This window comes from Gorilla gorilla, chromosome 10, assembly GCF_029281585.2.
Source record: "Gorilla gorilla gorilla isolate KB3781 chromosome 10, NHGRI_mGorGor1-v2.1_pri, whole genome shotgun sequence".
NCBI lineage: Eukaryota > Metazoa > Chordata > Mammalia > Primates > Hominidae > Gorilla > Gorilla gorilla.
The window spans coordinates 51,864,995-51,880,114 of record NC_073234.2 but is presented as its reverse complement, the minus strand read 5'-3'; the positions used below and the strand labels follow the sequence as shown (position 1 = coordinate 51,880,114).

Here is a 15,120-nt window from a genome sequence, read left to right as displayed (position 1 = left end):
TATTTTGAATGAAATGGGGAGCTGCCAGAGAGCTTTCAGCAGCAGAAGTGGGACATAATCTGTCTTATAATTTTAATAGCGGCCATAGTGAAATAGCAGCGAGAGTGGCAGAGTAGAAGACTCAGGATGAGAGATTTTCGTGATTTAGACAAGGGTAGTAGCAGTGGATGTGGTGAGAAGTGGTCCAGCTCTGGATGTATTTTAAAGGTAGAACACATGGGATTCTTCTGATGGATTGGAGGTGGTGGGGAATGAACAGATTCAGGTCTTTATTTAAAGGGAAATTTCCTGTTTATTGTCTGCAAATGATTTTTCTGTTCCCTGTATTGAGTCCTATAATTTTTAAGTCCTTGTATTGATTCCAGTTATTCTTAGATTGGATCATTTTTTGTTCCCTAATGTTGTCTTCTATTATAATTGTTTTATCTGTTTTTTCTTCTGAAAGGTTTGCTTCATTCCATTCATTCTGTTTTCATCTGTGTCTATTCTGTTTCTTGCTATTTCTGACTTCTTATTGGATCCATAATTTTTTTCCAGTTTTTCTTTAACTTTGCAATCTGATTTACTTTCCTTCTATTTTTATCATTTATTTTATAGCTTTTTTTGAATTCAACTTGAATTCAAATTCTTATTTGAAATATTCAAATAAGTATTCAAGGAGGAATCTGCTTTTGGTTTGAGGGTTTATATTGTTTTCCAGGTTGGGTTCTTCATCTATTGCATGGAAATTTCTTCTCTCATTGTATTTCTCTTTTATAGTAGGTTTGATAGCTGCTATGTCATTTTCATTTATCTTCTTCATGTTATATGTGGATAGCTCTGTTTGTAGCTACAGAGTATAGATGAAATAACCTTGATATGTTTCTAAACTTCTTTGGGACCTATCTGACCCACCCCTGCTCATCCACTATGGTTAGTTGTTGCTTGTTGCTTTCATCCTCTTTTTTTTTTTTTGACACAGAGTTTTGCTCTTGTTGCCCAGGCTGGAATGCAGTGGTGTGATCTCAGCTCACTGCAACCTCCACCTCCCGGGTTCAAGCAATTCTCCTTCCTCAGCCTCCCGAGTAGCTGGGATTACAGGCATGCACCACCATGCCCAGCTAATTCTGTATTTTTAGTAGAGATGGGGTTTCACCATGCCGGTCAGACTGGTCTAGAACTCCTGACCTCAGGTAATCCACCTGCTTCAGCCTCCCAAAGTGCTGGGATTACAGGTGTGAGCCACCATGCCTGGCCTCATCCTCTTTTCTTTAACCTGAGGACATGTGCTGTTGAGAAGCTTGCCACTGAAGGGTTCAGTTATTTTTGGCAGATCTGAGTTCTGTTCTTTTTTCTAAAATCTTATTAAGTGTGCCCTATCCAGGGGTATATTCTGTATATTTCCATAGGCTTTGGCTGGTTCTCACAGCTTGGCTCAGTGTTCTGGAAGATGGTAAGTTTCAAATACTCACCCTGCTTTTCCTGAGGTCCCACTGTGGTTTGTAGAGGTTCTTAATCTTGATGGAATATTTTTTAAAACTTTCGCAGAATTACCTACTTGACTCTTCAGTCTCCTCTTTTCAAATTGGAAATTATTTAATATAAGTGTACTCTCCTTTCCTTCTTGCATTGCATTTTGTAAATGTTTTTCCAGTCAGGTGCCCAGGTATAAGAGTTCTATAATCCTTATAATGCTTAAAAAAATTATTTTTCAGCCAGGCATGGTGGCTCATGCCTGTAATCCCACACTTTAGGAGGCTGAGGCAGACTGATCACTGGAGGTCAGGAGTTCAGGACCAGCCTGGCCAACATGGTGAAACCCTGTCTCTACTAAAAATACAAAAATTAGTCGGGTGTGGTGGCAGGTGCCTGTAGTCCCAGCTCGTTGGGAGGCTGAGACAGGTTAATCGTTTGAACCCAGGAGGCAAAGGTTGCAGTGAGCCAAGATCGCGCCATTGCACTCCAGTCTAGGCAACAAGAGCATGACTCTGTCTCCAGAAAAAGGAAAAGAAAAAAAAAGATATTGGCCGGGAGCAGTGGCTCACGCCTGCAATCTCAGCACTTTGGGAGGCCAAGGCGGGCAGATTACTTGAGGTCAGGAGTTCAAGACCAGCCTGGCCAACATGGTGAACCCCTGTCTCTACTGAAAATACAAAAATTAGCTGGGCATGGTGGTGCATGCCTACAATTCCAGCTACACGGGAGCCTGAGGCAGAAGAAATGTTGAACCTGGGAGGTGGAGGTTGCAAATTCCATCTCATTTTTTTTTTTTTTTTAATTGTTAGCACATCTCTGCTGGCAGGAACTTATGCTTTCTTTACCCAGAAATCTTGGGCATGTATCTTTAAAATGTTTAGTAATATAGAAAAACAGCATTTGTATCTTTGTAATTTAAAGGAGCTTCCTGCAATATGGACTAATCTCATTTTGATGTTTCAGTTTTCCATGTTAAAATTCCTTTGCACTTCCCTCCTTTCATGTGATAAAACATTTTAAATGGTTTGTTTTCAAGGCATGATAAATCTAAGTACTGGCAGCTGGCCTGCAAATGTAGCAAACTGCACAGCTCATGCACCTAGGTCACAATAAGCGAATAGAATGTAGAGGAGGGGTCAGCCCATAAAAGGGAAGAAAGTTTCGTAATTGGGAAATCAAAATTTAAGCAGAGAAGGAGATGGGGTATAACCTTATAAGGGGGATAATAAAACTTCGGCAATGTCCAGGAAGATTGTAACCCCATAGTACTCAACCAGTGAGGAACTGGTGGAGGGACTTGTGTGCTAGAAGATAAATTACCTGTTGTGACTGTCCCGGTGTGCCTGCCCACCAGACACCTGATCTTGCAAGACCATTATTATTATTATTATTTATTTTATTATTTATTTATTTTTTGAGATGGAGTTTCACTCTTGTTGCCCAGGCTGGAGTGCAATGGTGCGATCTTGGCTCACGGCAACCTCCGCCTCCTGGATTCAAGTGATTCTCCTGCCTCAGCCTCCTGAGTAGCTGAGATTACAGGCATGCACCACTATGCCCAGCTAATTTTGTATTTTTGGTAGAGACGGGGTTTCTCCATGTTGGTCAGGCTGTCTTGAACTCCCAACCTCAGGTGATCTGCCTGCCTTGGCCTTCCAAAGTGCTGGGATTACAGGCGTGAGCCACTGCACCTGGCTAGACCGTTATTAAAAAGTCTCACGTTTGCTGTTCTTCGTGCCTCTAAGTCCATTCTTTGGGTTTGTACGGTGAGTGTGTTTCTCATTTCACATCCCCCCCCCCATATTTTTTATAGCTATATTTGAGCTGGGAAACCTGAGGAGAGGTTAGATATAAGAAATTCTAGGCTCACACCTGTAATCCCAGCACTTTGGGAGGCCGAGGCAGGCGGATCACGAGGTCAGGAGTTCGAGACCAGCCTGGTCAAGAGACTAGCCTGGCCAATATGGTGAAACCCTGTCTCTACTGAAAAAAAAAAAAACAAAAAATTAGCCAGGCATGGTGGCAGGCGCCTGTAATCCCAGCTACTTGGGAGGCCGAGGCAGGAGAATCGCTTGAACCTGGGAGGCGGAGATTGCAGTGAGCCGAGATTACACCATTGCGCTTCAGCCTGGGCAACAAGAGCGAAACTCCGCCTCAAAAAAACAAGCAAACAAACAAACAAAAAAAGAAATTCTAGAGGAAGAGAATAGACCCTTGATTTGGATGGGAAGATCAAATGGCTCATGCCTGTAATCCCAGCACTTTGGGAGGCCAAAGCAGGTGGATCACGAGGTAAAGAGATAGAGACTATCCTGGTCAACATGGTGAAACCCCATCTCTACTAAAAATACAAAAATTAGCTGGGCGTGGTGGTGCACGCCTGTAGTCCCAGCTACTCGGGAGGCTGAGGCAGGAGAATCACTTGAACCCGGGAGGCAGAGGTTGCAGTGAGGAGCCAAGATCATGCCACTGCACTCTAGCCTGGTGACAGAGCAAGACTTCATCTCAAAAAAAAAGAAAGATCTTAGGGAGTGGTAAGAGGTGTAACATTTTAGTTTGCAAAGCAGAGATGGGGATATTTCAGATGGATACAAAAGATAAGACTAAGAGAACATACTTTCTAAACTAAGAGGATAATCTGATTCTAAGATTAACTTTTCTTAAGAAAAATTCTGCTTTTCAGCAGCTACATTGTTTCTATAGTACTTAAAAACTAGTTTTGTATACAGAAATACAAAAGAAACCTTGTGGATATCTCAGAAATTTTGTACAGATAGTCATTACTGTAATAGTATATGTGTGTTTGTGTTTTTCCCTCCAGAATCTCCCTGGAAAAGGAGACATGAATGTCTGCAATGATACTTCCTGACAAGAAGTTGATACAAGAAAAGGAAAGGAGATTAACAGCTAGCGAGCAGAATTTCGAACAGCAGGATTTCGTATTTTTTGCTTCCAACTGCACACTTCCGTTGCCCACTTTTAAATCAGAGATACCTACACTCAAAACCCAGACAAGGCAAAAGGATACTTTTCTTGTATATTTTTCGAGATTGAAGAAACGACAATGTCCAGGAAACAGAACCAGAAGGGTAAGATTACATGTGGGCATAAATTGTTAAAAGCATAGTTATAATGATCCCTATTTATAGCTGTATATTTAAAAACTGTCCTTCTAATGTGTTTTGAATGGTTTGACAAGTATTTATGGATATTAGATTATCGCTTTGTGTATTACTAGTCTGGGAATTAATTCATATAACAATAGCTTTTCTACTCACACAAACTTATCAAATTGTAATATGCTTACAATCTTGAAGATGCATTTTTGAATACGGAACATATGTTAGGGAGATGTGTTAAGAGGGCTAGCTTGCTGCAGGATATTCTATGTTGTTTGAGTTGGCATTTTTCTAGAGAAAGGCAGTGGAGCAAGAGTAAATGTTTCTGGGTTTTGTTTCCTTCTTTAGCTTTCCTTCCGGGAATGTTCTTCTAGCTTCTTATCTAAAGTGAAATACAAGGTTCAAAGAGTCAGGAAATAGAAGGGTAGTTATAATGGAGGGAAGGACAACAAAGACTTTGTAAAACCTTTTTCTACTTTTCTAGAATAGCTGCAAAAATTTCAAGGGACAAAGTGAACAACAGCACTAGAACTATTGTACATAATTGGAATATATTGATTAAAAGAATGATCATAGATATCTTGGCGTTTTCCCCTCATTCAATTTAATTTCCAGTTCAAAGTTAATGTTCTTTAATTCAAAGCAAAGCTTCATAGATCCAGGTCTCACATGTTAAATATGAAGAAAATTCTTTTAAACCTAATTTTGACTTGGTAATTCAAAAACCTCGTAAGAAAGTAAATAAACCAGATTTGTGGTTTCAAAAGTTGTAGCTTCATTGTGTAGTAAATCTATAGGAAGAATCTGAGCTCTAAGGAATGCTTAGATTACTAAAGCTGAACTGTTCTATGGAATGAAATTTACCAACGGAAAAGTTTTTTTAAATAACCCAAGTTTGTTTTTTCCCAGTTATGCTTGAAACATTGAGCATCTGTTTTCACCCTGCAAATGAGAAATACTATAGTAAAAATAGGGTTCTGGAAAAGTTGAGCATTTAATTTTTCCTAAAAAAAAGTTAACTTCAGCAAATTACTTTGACCTTTTTAAAACTAGAGAGTCTTTATTTCATGTCTGTGTTTTGCCAGAGCTGTAGAAAAAAAGTATCATTGTGAAGCAGGATATTTCCCTGGCCCCTTTGCAGGAGTCTCTCCTTTACTCAGCCTGCCTCTCTCAACTCCTCACAGGAAGGAGAGCGCGAGTGAACAAGGAAGGAACTGGAGGGCATGAATGCTGGAACCGGCTGGCTGCTTCAGTGCCAGCAGGGGTGAACTCTGTGTGGGCCCTGTGGCAGCATCCAGGCTGTGGGGTGCCTGTGACCCCCGAAGCTCCAGAGGGCATGTTACAGTGCTCTTTTAGCTCTGCCATCTGTGGACGGCTTAAGTGTTAACAGCTCAGTGGGCCCTTTTCCCCCCTGTGTGGGGTGGCTGCCCTCTGCCAGCAAGGGCAAAGGGCCAGTGTGACAGCCTTTTGTATCTGCACTCGTGGCTCCTGAGCCCTTGTCTGGTGTCCAGGAAAAATGAGGTCACACGAATGAATTGAAGGATGGTAAATGCAGGAGATTTTATTGCTGATGAAAGTGGCTTTTAGCAGGAAGGGGAACTGAAAAGGGGTTGGTGGGGTGCGGGTAGATAATCTTTCCCTGAAGTCCAGCTGTCTCCAGCTAGTTTTTTCTCCAAAGTTACACCATCAAGCTGTCCCTCTAAAGTCAACCCACTTCTCTCCGACATCCTGACGTCCAGCTAGTTCTCCTCTCTGCCAGCTGAGTCTGGGGTCTTTATAGGCACAGAATGGGGCAGGGTGGGGCAGGAAAAGGCAACAGTCAAACAGGAAAACAGGGATATAAGTTCTCACATTGGGCCGAGGTTTCAGGCATTTTGGCTTGAGGGTGGGGTTTTAACCGGTGACCCACCCTTTTCTGCCTAGAATTTCTCTGCCTCCTGTCCCCATCAGTTGCTTTTTTCTAATTACTATAAAATGAATTTAAATATTACTATAAAATGAATTTAAATTTTAGACTACAACATAGGCCGGGTCTGGTGGCTCACGCCTATAATCCCAGCACTTTGGGAGGCCGAGGTGGGTGGATCACAAGGTCAGGAGATCGAGACCATGCTGGCTAACACAGTGAAACCCCGTCTCTACTAAAAATACAAAAAAAAAAAAAATTAGCCGGGCGTGGTGGCGGGTGCCTGTAGTCCCAGCTACTCAGGAGGCTAAGGCAGGAGAATGGTGTGAACCCAGGAGGCGGAGCTTGCAGTGAGCAGAGATCATGCCACTGCACTCCAGCCTGGGCAACAGAGAGAGACTCTGTCTCAAAAAAAAAAAAAAAATAGACTACAACGTAGACACTAAGTGCTTACCAGTTTTGGTTGAACTTAGCCTAGATTTACACTTAGTTGGAAACAAAGTAAAGCTTATGTGTTGTTGGGACTTTCTCTGAAACAAATCTATGCATGTAATTCATTTGCACGTCTGATATCTGGTCCCATGACATATAAAATATTACAACATTTCATTTATTCATTTATACGTTTAAAGTGGCATTGCTTTGGGTTTTAGTAGTCTAATCTGTAAATACACTGACTTTATCAACTTGGTTATACTACATTAAAAAGAAGGGTCTATGGTAGTCATTGTTCTTAGTGGTATTTCATTTACAGGCTCTCATTTTGTAATGAGTTATGTTTTTATTCAGCAATAGACCATGTTTTCATATTTTTCTTTTGTCAGTAATACTTGTAAATTTCTTATTTAATGAAATACTTAGTGGAGTTAAACTTGAACAGCTTAAATTAAATTAAGTCAGTTTCAGTTAAAACTATTGATTACTCCAAGCCTATTAGCCAATATCTAGCAGAAGTCAGAGCTGTGCTTCTTAGAGTGTGGGCTGTAGACCCTATTCCTGTCTGTGAACTGGAGAAGTATATAGAAATGAAGAGTGTTTAGGAACTCTTTGATAGTGATTTGACAGTGTGGAAACATCTAAGCCCTTTTAAACACAGTTTTATTGAGGTATAATTTAAATACCTTAAAATTTGCCCAAGTGTATAATTTGATTATTTTTAGTAAATTTATGGAGTTGTGCACCATCACCAAAATCTTGTTTTAAAACACTTTCTGACTGGGTGTGGTAGCTAAAGCCTATAATCTCAGCACTTAGGGAGGCTGAGGCAGGAGAATGGCTTGAAGCCAGGAGTTCAAGATCAGCCTGGACAACATAGTAAGACTCTGTCTTAGCCAGGTGTGGTGGCTTACGCCTGTAATCCCAGCACTTTGGGAGGCCAAGGTGGGCAGATCACCCAAGGTTGGGAGTTTGAGACTAGCCTAACCAACATGGAGAAACCCCGTCTCTGCTTAAAAAAAAAAAAAAAAAAAAATTAGCTGGGTGTGGTGGTCCATGCCTGTAATCCCAGCTACTCAGGAGGCTGAGGCAGGAGAATCGCTTGAACCCGGGAGGTGGAGGTTGCGATGAGCCGAGATCACACCACTGCATTCCAGCCTGGGTAACAAGAGCAAAACTCCATCTCAAAAAAAAAAAAAAAAGGACTGTTTCTACAAAAAATAAAAAAATTATTCAATTATACTGACACATGCCTGTTACAGTCCCAGCTATTTGGGAGGCTGAGGTGGGAGGATTACTTGAGCCCAGGAATTTGAGGCTACAGTGAGCTATGATCACTACACTCTAGCCTGGGTGACAGAGCGGGACCATGTCTCTTAAAAAAACAGAAACAAAACTCTCTTTTCCTTATCCCCCAATATTCTCTTGTTTGTGATCAATTCCTGCTCCCTACCCCAGCCACAGGCAAACATTGATCTTCTGTCACTTTATTTTTGCATTTTCTAGAAATTTCATATACACGTATTAGTACAATATAGATATTATGTCTGGCTTCTTTTCACTTAGTGTAATGTTTTTAAGGTTCCTCCATATTGTTGAATGTCTCAGTAGTTTGCTCCTTTTTACTACTGAGTAGTCTTGTTATAACACATTTATCCATTTACCAGTTGCTATTCATTTTGGATTGTAGTTTGTGCTGTTATGAATGATTGTCAATTATGTACATTTGCTTACAAGTCTTTATGTGGACATGTGTTTGCATTTCTCTTGTGGAGGTACTTAGGAGTGGACTCCTTTAACTTTGTAAGAAACTTCCAGACTGTTTTCCAAGGTGGCGATACACAGTTTTACAATCCCACCAGCAGTGTATCAGGATTTCATATTTTCCATATCCTCACCAACACTCGGTATGGTCAGTCTTTTTTTTTATTATTATAGCTATCTTAATAGATGTGTAATGGTATCTCATTGTGGTTTTGATTTGTACTTCCCTAATGACTAATGATGTTGACCATCTTTTCATGTGATTATTAGCCATTTGTATTTTTTTTGGTGAAATGTCTGTTCAAATTCTTGATCCATTTAAAAATTTTGGAGTCTTATTATCGAATTCTAAGAGTTCTTTGTATATTCTGAATACAAGTTCTTTATCAGGTACATGATTTGTAAGTATATTCTCCCATTCCATGGCTTGTCTTCTACTTTTCTTAATGGGCCGGGCGCGGTGGCTCACAGCTGTAATCCCAGCACTTTGGGAGGCCAAGGCAGGTGGATCACCTGAGGTCAGGAGTTCAAGACCAGCCTGGCCAACCTGGCGAAACCCTGTCTCTACTAAAAATACAAAAATTAGCTGGGTGTGGTGGCGGGTGCGTGTAATCGCAGCTACTTGGGAGGCTGAGGGAGGAGAATCACTTGAACCCGGGAGGCGGAGGTTGCAGTGAGCCAGGATCATGCCATTGCACTCCAGCCTGGGTGACAGTGTGAGACTCCGTCTCAAAAAAAAATTCTTAATGGTGTCTTTTAAAAAGTAGAAGTTTTAAATTTTGATGAAGCCCAATTTATCTTTTTTTTTTTTTTCTATCACGGATTGGGTTTTGGTATCGTGTCTGAGAATTCTCTGCCTAACTCAAAGTCAGAAAGACTTTTCCCCGGAAGTTTTATAGTTTTATCTCATATATTTTAAAGTCTGTGATCCTGTTTGAGTTAGTTTTTTGGGGTTTTTGGGTTTTTTTGAAACGGAGTCTCTCTCTGTCACCCAGGCTGGAGTGCAGTGGCGCAATCTCAGCTCACTACAACCTCCGCCTCCCAGGTTCAAGCAGTTCTCTGCTTCAGCCTCCTGAGTAGCTGGGATTACAGGCGCCCACCACCACGCCCGGCTAATTTTTGTATTTTTAGTAGAGACAGGGTTTCACCATCTTGGCCAGGCTGATCTTAAACTCCTGACCTCGTGATCCACCTGCCTCATGCCTCAGCCTCCCAAAGTGCTGGGATTACAGGCGTGAGCCACCACGCCTGGCTGAGTTAGTTTTTATATGAGGTATAAGAGTCTAAGTTTACTTTTTTGCATATGGATATCCAGTTGTTACAGCACGTTTTGTTGACGAGGCTATCCTTTCCTCCATTGAATTGCCCTGACACCTTTGTTGAAAATCAGTAGACCATGTGAAGATTTATTTCTGGACTCTGTTCTGTTACATTGATGTATATGTCTGTCTTTATGCTAGTACACTGTATTGATTAGTATGGCTTTATAGTAAATATAGTTTAATAAGTAAGGAAGATACATCCTCCAGTGATTTTCCCTACAGAATTTTTTGGGCTATTTTGGTTTCTTTACATTTACATACAAAATTTAGAATCAGATTGTCAGTTCTTACAAGAATATCTGCTTGGAATCTGATAGAGAGTGCACTGTATCAGTAGGCCCGTTCGTGGAGAATTATCGTCTTAACAACATGGAGGCTTTCAGTCCATGAACTTACTACTATATCTCTGCATTTATTTAGATCTTAATTTCTCTCAGCAATGGTTTACAGATTTAAATGTACAACTCTTGCATTTTTGTTAAGTTTATTGTTAAATAATTTGTTCTTTGTTTTTTTTTTTTTGATGGAGTCTCACTGTCATCCAGGCTGGAGTGCAGCAGCGCAATCTCGGCTGACTGCAGCCTCTGCCTCCCAGGTTCAGGAGATTTCCCCTGCCTCAACCTCCCGATAGCTGGGACTACAGGCCCACACCACCATGCCTGGCTAATTTTTTTTTTTTTTTGTATTTTTAGTAGAGACGGGGTTTCACCGTGTTAGCCAGGATGGTCTCGATATCCTGACCTCGTGATCCGCCCACCTCAGCCTCCCAAAGTGCTGGGATTATAGGCGAGAGCCACTGCGCCTGTCCCAGATATGTATAACTTTTTATATTTTCCTGAGTGATCTCTGAGTCTAGCACTGGTTAGAAGAAAGCAGACTTGGGGAGTAATTCAAGGTTGGAAGTGGGCTTGTTTGTGATTCCCACAGATTGCTAATGCACTTTACATTGTTCTTAATTTCCTCTGAAGACAGACTCTAGAGATTAGGGAAGGATGAGATCAAGCCATTATAACTTTTTTTATATTTTGGGAGTCCTGATTTTGTCAGATGATATTTTTCTCCTGTATCTGACTATATATCAGAATCATCTTGAACATTTAAAACATCTTTTTGCATCTCTCTCTCTGGGGATGGTACACTAGACTCTTTTTTTCCTTTTTTTTGAGACGGAGTCTCGCTCTGTCGCCCAGGCTAGAGTGCAGTGCAGTGGCACGATCTTGGCTCACTGCTAGCTCTGCCTCCTGGGTCTATGCCATTCTCCTGCCTCAGCCTCCTGAGTAGCTGGGTCTCCTGCCTCAGCCTCCCGAGTAGCTGGGACTACAGGCACCCGCCACCACGCCCGGCTAATTTTTTGCATTTTTAGTAGAGACGGGGTTTCACTGTGTTAGCCAGGATGGTCTCGATCTCCTGACCTCGTGATCCGCCTGCCTCGGCCTCCCAAAGTTCTGGGATTACAGGCGTGAGCCACCGCGCCTGACCTTCTTTTCTTCTTTTCCTTTCTTTTCTTTTTCTCTTTTCTTTTTTCTTTTTTGTTTTCTTTTCTCTCCTCTCTTCTCCTTTTCCTTCTCTTCTTTTTCTCTTTCTTTCTTCTTTTTCTTTCACTCTTTTCTTTTCTTTCTTGTTTTTTTTTTCCTTTTTTTTTTTTAAATGGAGTCTTGCTCTGTTGCCCAGGCTGGAGTGCAGTGGCACGATCTTGGCTCACTGCAACCTCCACCTCCCAGGTTCAAGCAGTTCTCCTGCCTCAGCCTCCTGAGTAGCTGGGATTACAGGTGCCCACCACCATGCCCAGCTAATTTTTGTATTTTTAGTAGAGACGGGGTTTCACCATGTTGGCCAGGCTGGTCTCAAACTCCTGACCTCAGGCTATCTGCCTGCCTCGACCTCCCAAAGTGCTGGGATTACAGGCGTGAACCACCGTGCCCGGCCTTTTTTTTTTGTTTTTGTTTTTGTTTTTTTGAGACAGGGTCTCCCTCCGTCACCAAGGCTGGAGTGCAGTGGTGTGATCTGTGCACACTGCAACCTCTGCCTCTGGGGCTCAGGCCATTCTCCCATCTCACCCCCTCAAGTAGCTGGGACTACAGATACGTGTCATCATGCCTGGCTAATTTTTGTATTTTTTGTAGAGATGTGGTTTCACCATGTTACCCAGGCTGGCCTCGAACTCCTTGGCTCACATGATCCACCTGCCTCGACCTCCCAACGTGCTGGGATTACAGGTGTGAACCACCACACTGGGCCTAGAATTTTTTTTCTTGCTACGTAATTTTGCTGAGCTATAGAACTTTTGAGAACTGTGGTAATGTGGTATAATTATTTTCAATAGATGTGTTTGAAAGTAACCATAAGTCCACTTCTTTCTTCTAAGTTCTGTAACCATTTGATTTACATAAAGGAGTACTTAATAAAAATCTTTACAAAGTAAAATAAGGCTGGGTACAGTGGCTTACACCTGTAATCTCAGCACCTCTGGGAGGCTGAGGCAGGAGTATGTATCACTTGAGATCAGGAGTTTGAGACTAGCCTGAGTAACACAGTGAGACCCCATCTCTACAAAAAAATAAAATAAATTAATGGCCAGGCACAGTGGTTCACGCCTGCCATCCTAGCACTTTGGAAGGCCGAGGCAGGCAGATCACTTGAGGTCAGGACTTCGAGACCAGCCTGGCCAACATGGTGAAACCCTGTCTCTACCAAAAATTACAAAAATTAGCTGGGCGTGGTGGCAGGTGCCTATAATCCCAGCTCCTTGAGAGGCTGAGGCAGGAGAATCACTTGAACCCAGGAGGCGCAGGTTGCAGTGAGCTGAAATTGCGCCACTGCATTCCATCCTGGGCAACAGAGTGAGATTCTGTCTCAAAAAAAAAAAAAAAAAATTAACCAGGCATGGTGGTGTGTGCCTGTAGTCCCAGATATTTGGGAGGTTGAGGCAGGAGAATCACTCAAGCCTGGGAGTTTGAGGCCCCGGTGAGCTGTGATCCTGTCACTGCACTATGGGCTGGGTGACAGAGCAAGACCCTGTCTCTAAAAAAAAAAAAAAGAAAAGAAAAAGCAAAGTAAAATAAAACTTTTCATAGCTGAGAAATATGGGCCAGGCACAGTGGCTCACATCTGTAATTCCAGCACTTTAGGAGGCTGAGGCGGGTGGATCACTTGAGGTCAGGAGTTCAAGAGCAGCCTGGCCAACATGGTGAAACCCCATCTCTGTTAAAATACAAATTAGCTGAGCATGGTGCTGCACGCCTGTAATCCCAGCTGCTTGGGAGACTGAGGCAGGAGAATTGCTTGAACCCAGGAGGCAGAGGTTATAGTGAGCCAAGGTCACGCCACTGCACTCCAGCTTGGGCAACAGAGTGAGATTCTGTCTCAAAAAAAAAGAAGGAAAAAACATGCAACTCAACACTCTCTCCCTGAAAAATGTTTGATTTTTCATTCATCTCATTCAAAAAGGTTGAACTGTACTTTTTTGACAACTCAAAGACAAGATTTTATTCTGGCTACCAAGTTGTTTCTCCTTTTTTTTTTTTTGAGATGGAGTTTTGCTTTTGTTGCCCAGGCTGGAGTGGTGTAATGGCACAGTCTTGGCTCACTGCAACCTCCACCTCCCAGGTTCAAGCGATTCTCCTGTCTCAGCCTCCCTAGTAGCTGGGATTACAGACGTCCACCACCACGCCCAGCTAATTTTTGTATTTTTAGTAGAGACGGGTTTTCATCATGTTGGCCAGGCTGGTCTTGAACTCCTGACCTCAGGAGATCCTCCTGCCTCGGCCTCCCGAAGTGCTGGAATTACAGGCATGAGCCACCACTCCTGACCCCATTTCTCATTTTTAGGAGTAATTTTTTTCTATGTGAAATAGACTGGTTTTATTGATAGTGCTAGAAATGTTTTGAGCCTTTTGTTCACTTCCACCTGAAGTATTTACATTATTTATATACCATTTTAAGTCTATTATTTTCTCTAAAATTTAAATTCCAAACTAAATTGTAAATTTTATTTGTGATTTTGGTACAAATTAAAACAATAATAGAGATCAGAGAAAGAAAAATATAACTTAGGAGCAGTTCACCAGCTGGTAAATCAACTGCATTTGCTTCTCATGTACCTTCTGGTTCTTATCTGTTAGCAAGACTTCTTAAATTCTGCCTAGTGATAATCATGCCATAAGATCATCTCCTTCAGTTACCTTTTTTTGAGTGTGTCCCAACCACCTAGTACAGTTAGTTGTGTATGATCTTCTTGAGGAGCAATCAGAAGAGACTTGTGAAATATCATCATTAGCCTGTTAGCCTTGTTCCAGTGTTTTGTTGCTTACCCATCAAAACTTTAAACTTATATTCAGCATATTTGTTTCTGCCTTAATTTAAGCTCATACTTCCTTTGTAGCTTCAAGGGAATAAAGAACAATTGTGTGACATCCTCTTTTTTAAAAACTTTGAAGGTAAATAAGAAAGGCAATGTGAACATGAGTAATAGTATAAAACACTGACTGTTAGAACCAAACAAACTCAATTTTTAAATTCCATCTCTGTCACTAGCTAGTTAGGCTGTCCTAGCAAGCTAGGAAATCTCTTTACTGCTCTAGGTCTCCTCTTCCTTTCCTGTAAAATGGCAAGATTGCAGAAGACTTGTATGTAGGGATATCAAGAGGATTAACTGAGATGATTCATGTCTCTACAAAAAAATTTTAAAAATTACCCAGGGCATGGTGGGGCGTGTCTTTAGTCCCTGCTTCTTGGGAGGCTGAGGTGGGAGGATCACATAAGCCCAGGAGGTTGAGTCTATAGTGAGCCAAGGTTGCGCCAGTGCACTCCAGCCTGGGTGACAGGGCAAGACTCTTTGTCTCAAAAGCGCCCCCCAAAACAAAAATTTATTATTGAAAAGTTTAAAATTATAAAAATAGAAGAGTATGAGGAACTCCTATATACCTATAACTCAGGTTCAATAATTAGCTACATATGGCTATTTTTTTTTGTCTGTCTTTCCACCCACCTCCGATGGGTTTATTTTGAAGCAACTTTCTCCCACTATCTTAAGGAAAGACTTTAAAAATAAAACATAAAATGTACTAACCAAAATTGAAAAGAATTGATGTCAGTACATTATTACATATAGAATTAAGAA

The 15,120-nt window shown here is 41.5% G+C and overlaps 1 protein-coding gene across 2 annotated transcripts in view; it reads left to right on the top strand.

The window, feature by feature from the left end:
- SPATS2 (spermatogenesis associated serine rich 2) overlaps window positions 1-15,120 on the top strand; it is a 155,481-nt gene that overhangs the window by 85,208 nt on the left and 55,153 nt on the right. For both annotated transcript variants that reach the window (XM_019039317.3, XM_055357295.2), the window contains one exon: window positions 4,277-4,544. In XM_019039317.3, the coding sequence (XP_018894862.1) occupies window positions 4,520-4,544 (25 nt within the window). In that variant the 5' untranslated portion in view covers window positions 4,277-4,519. The remainder of the gene's footprint in view (window positions 1-4,276; window positions 4,545-15,120) is intronic.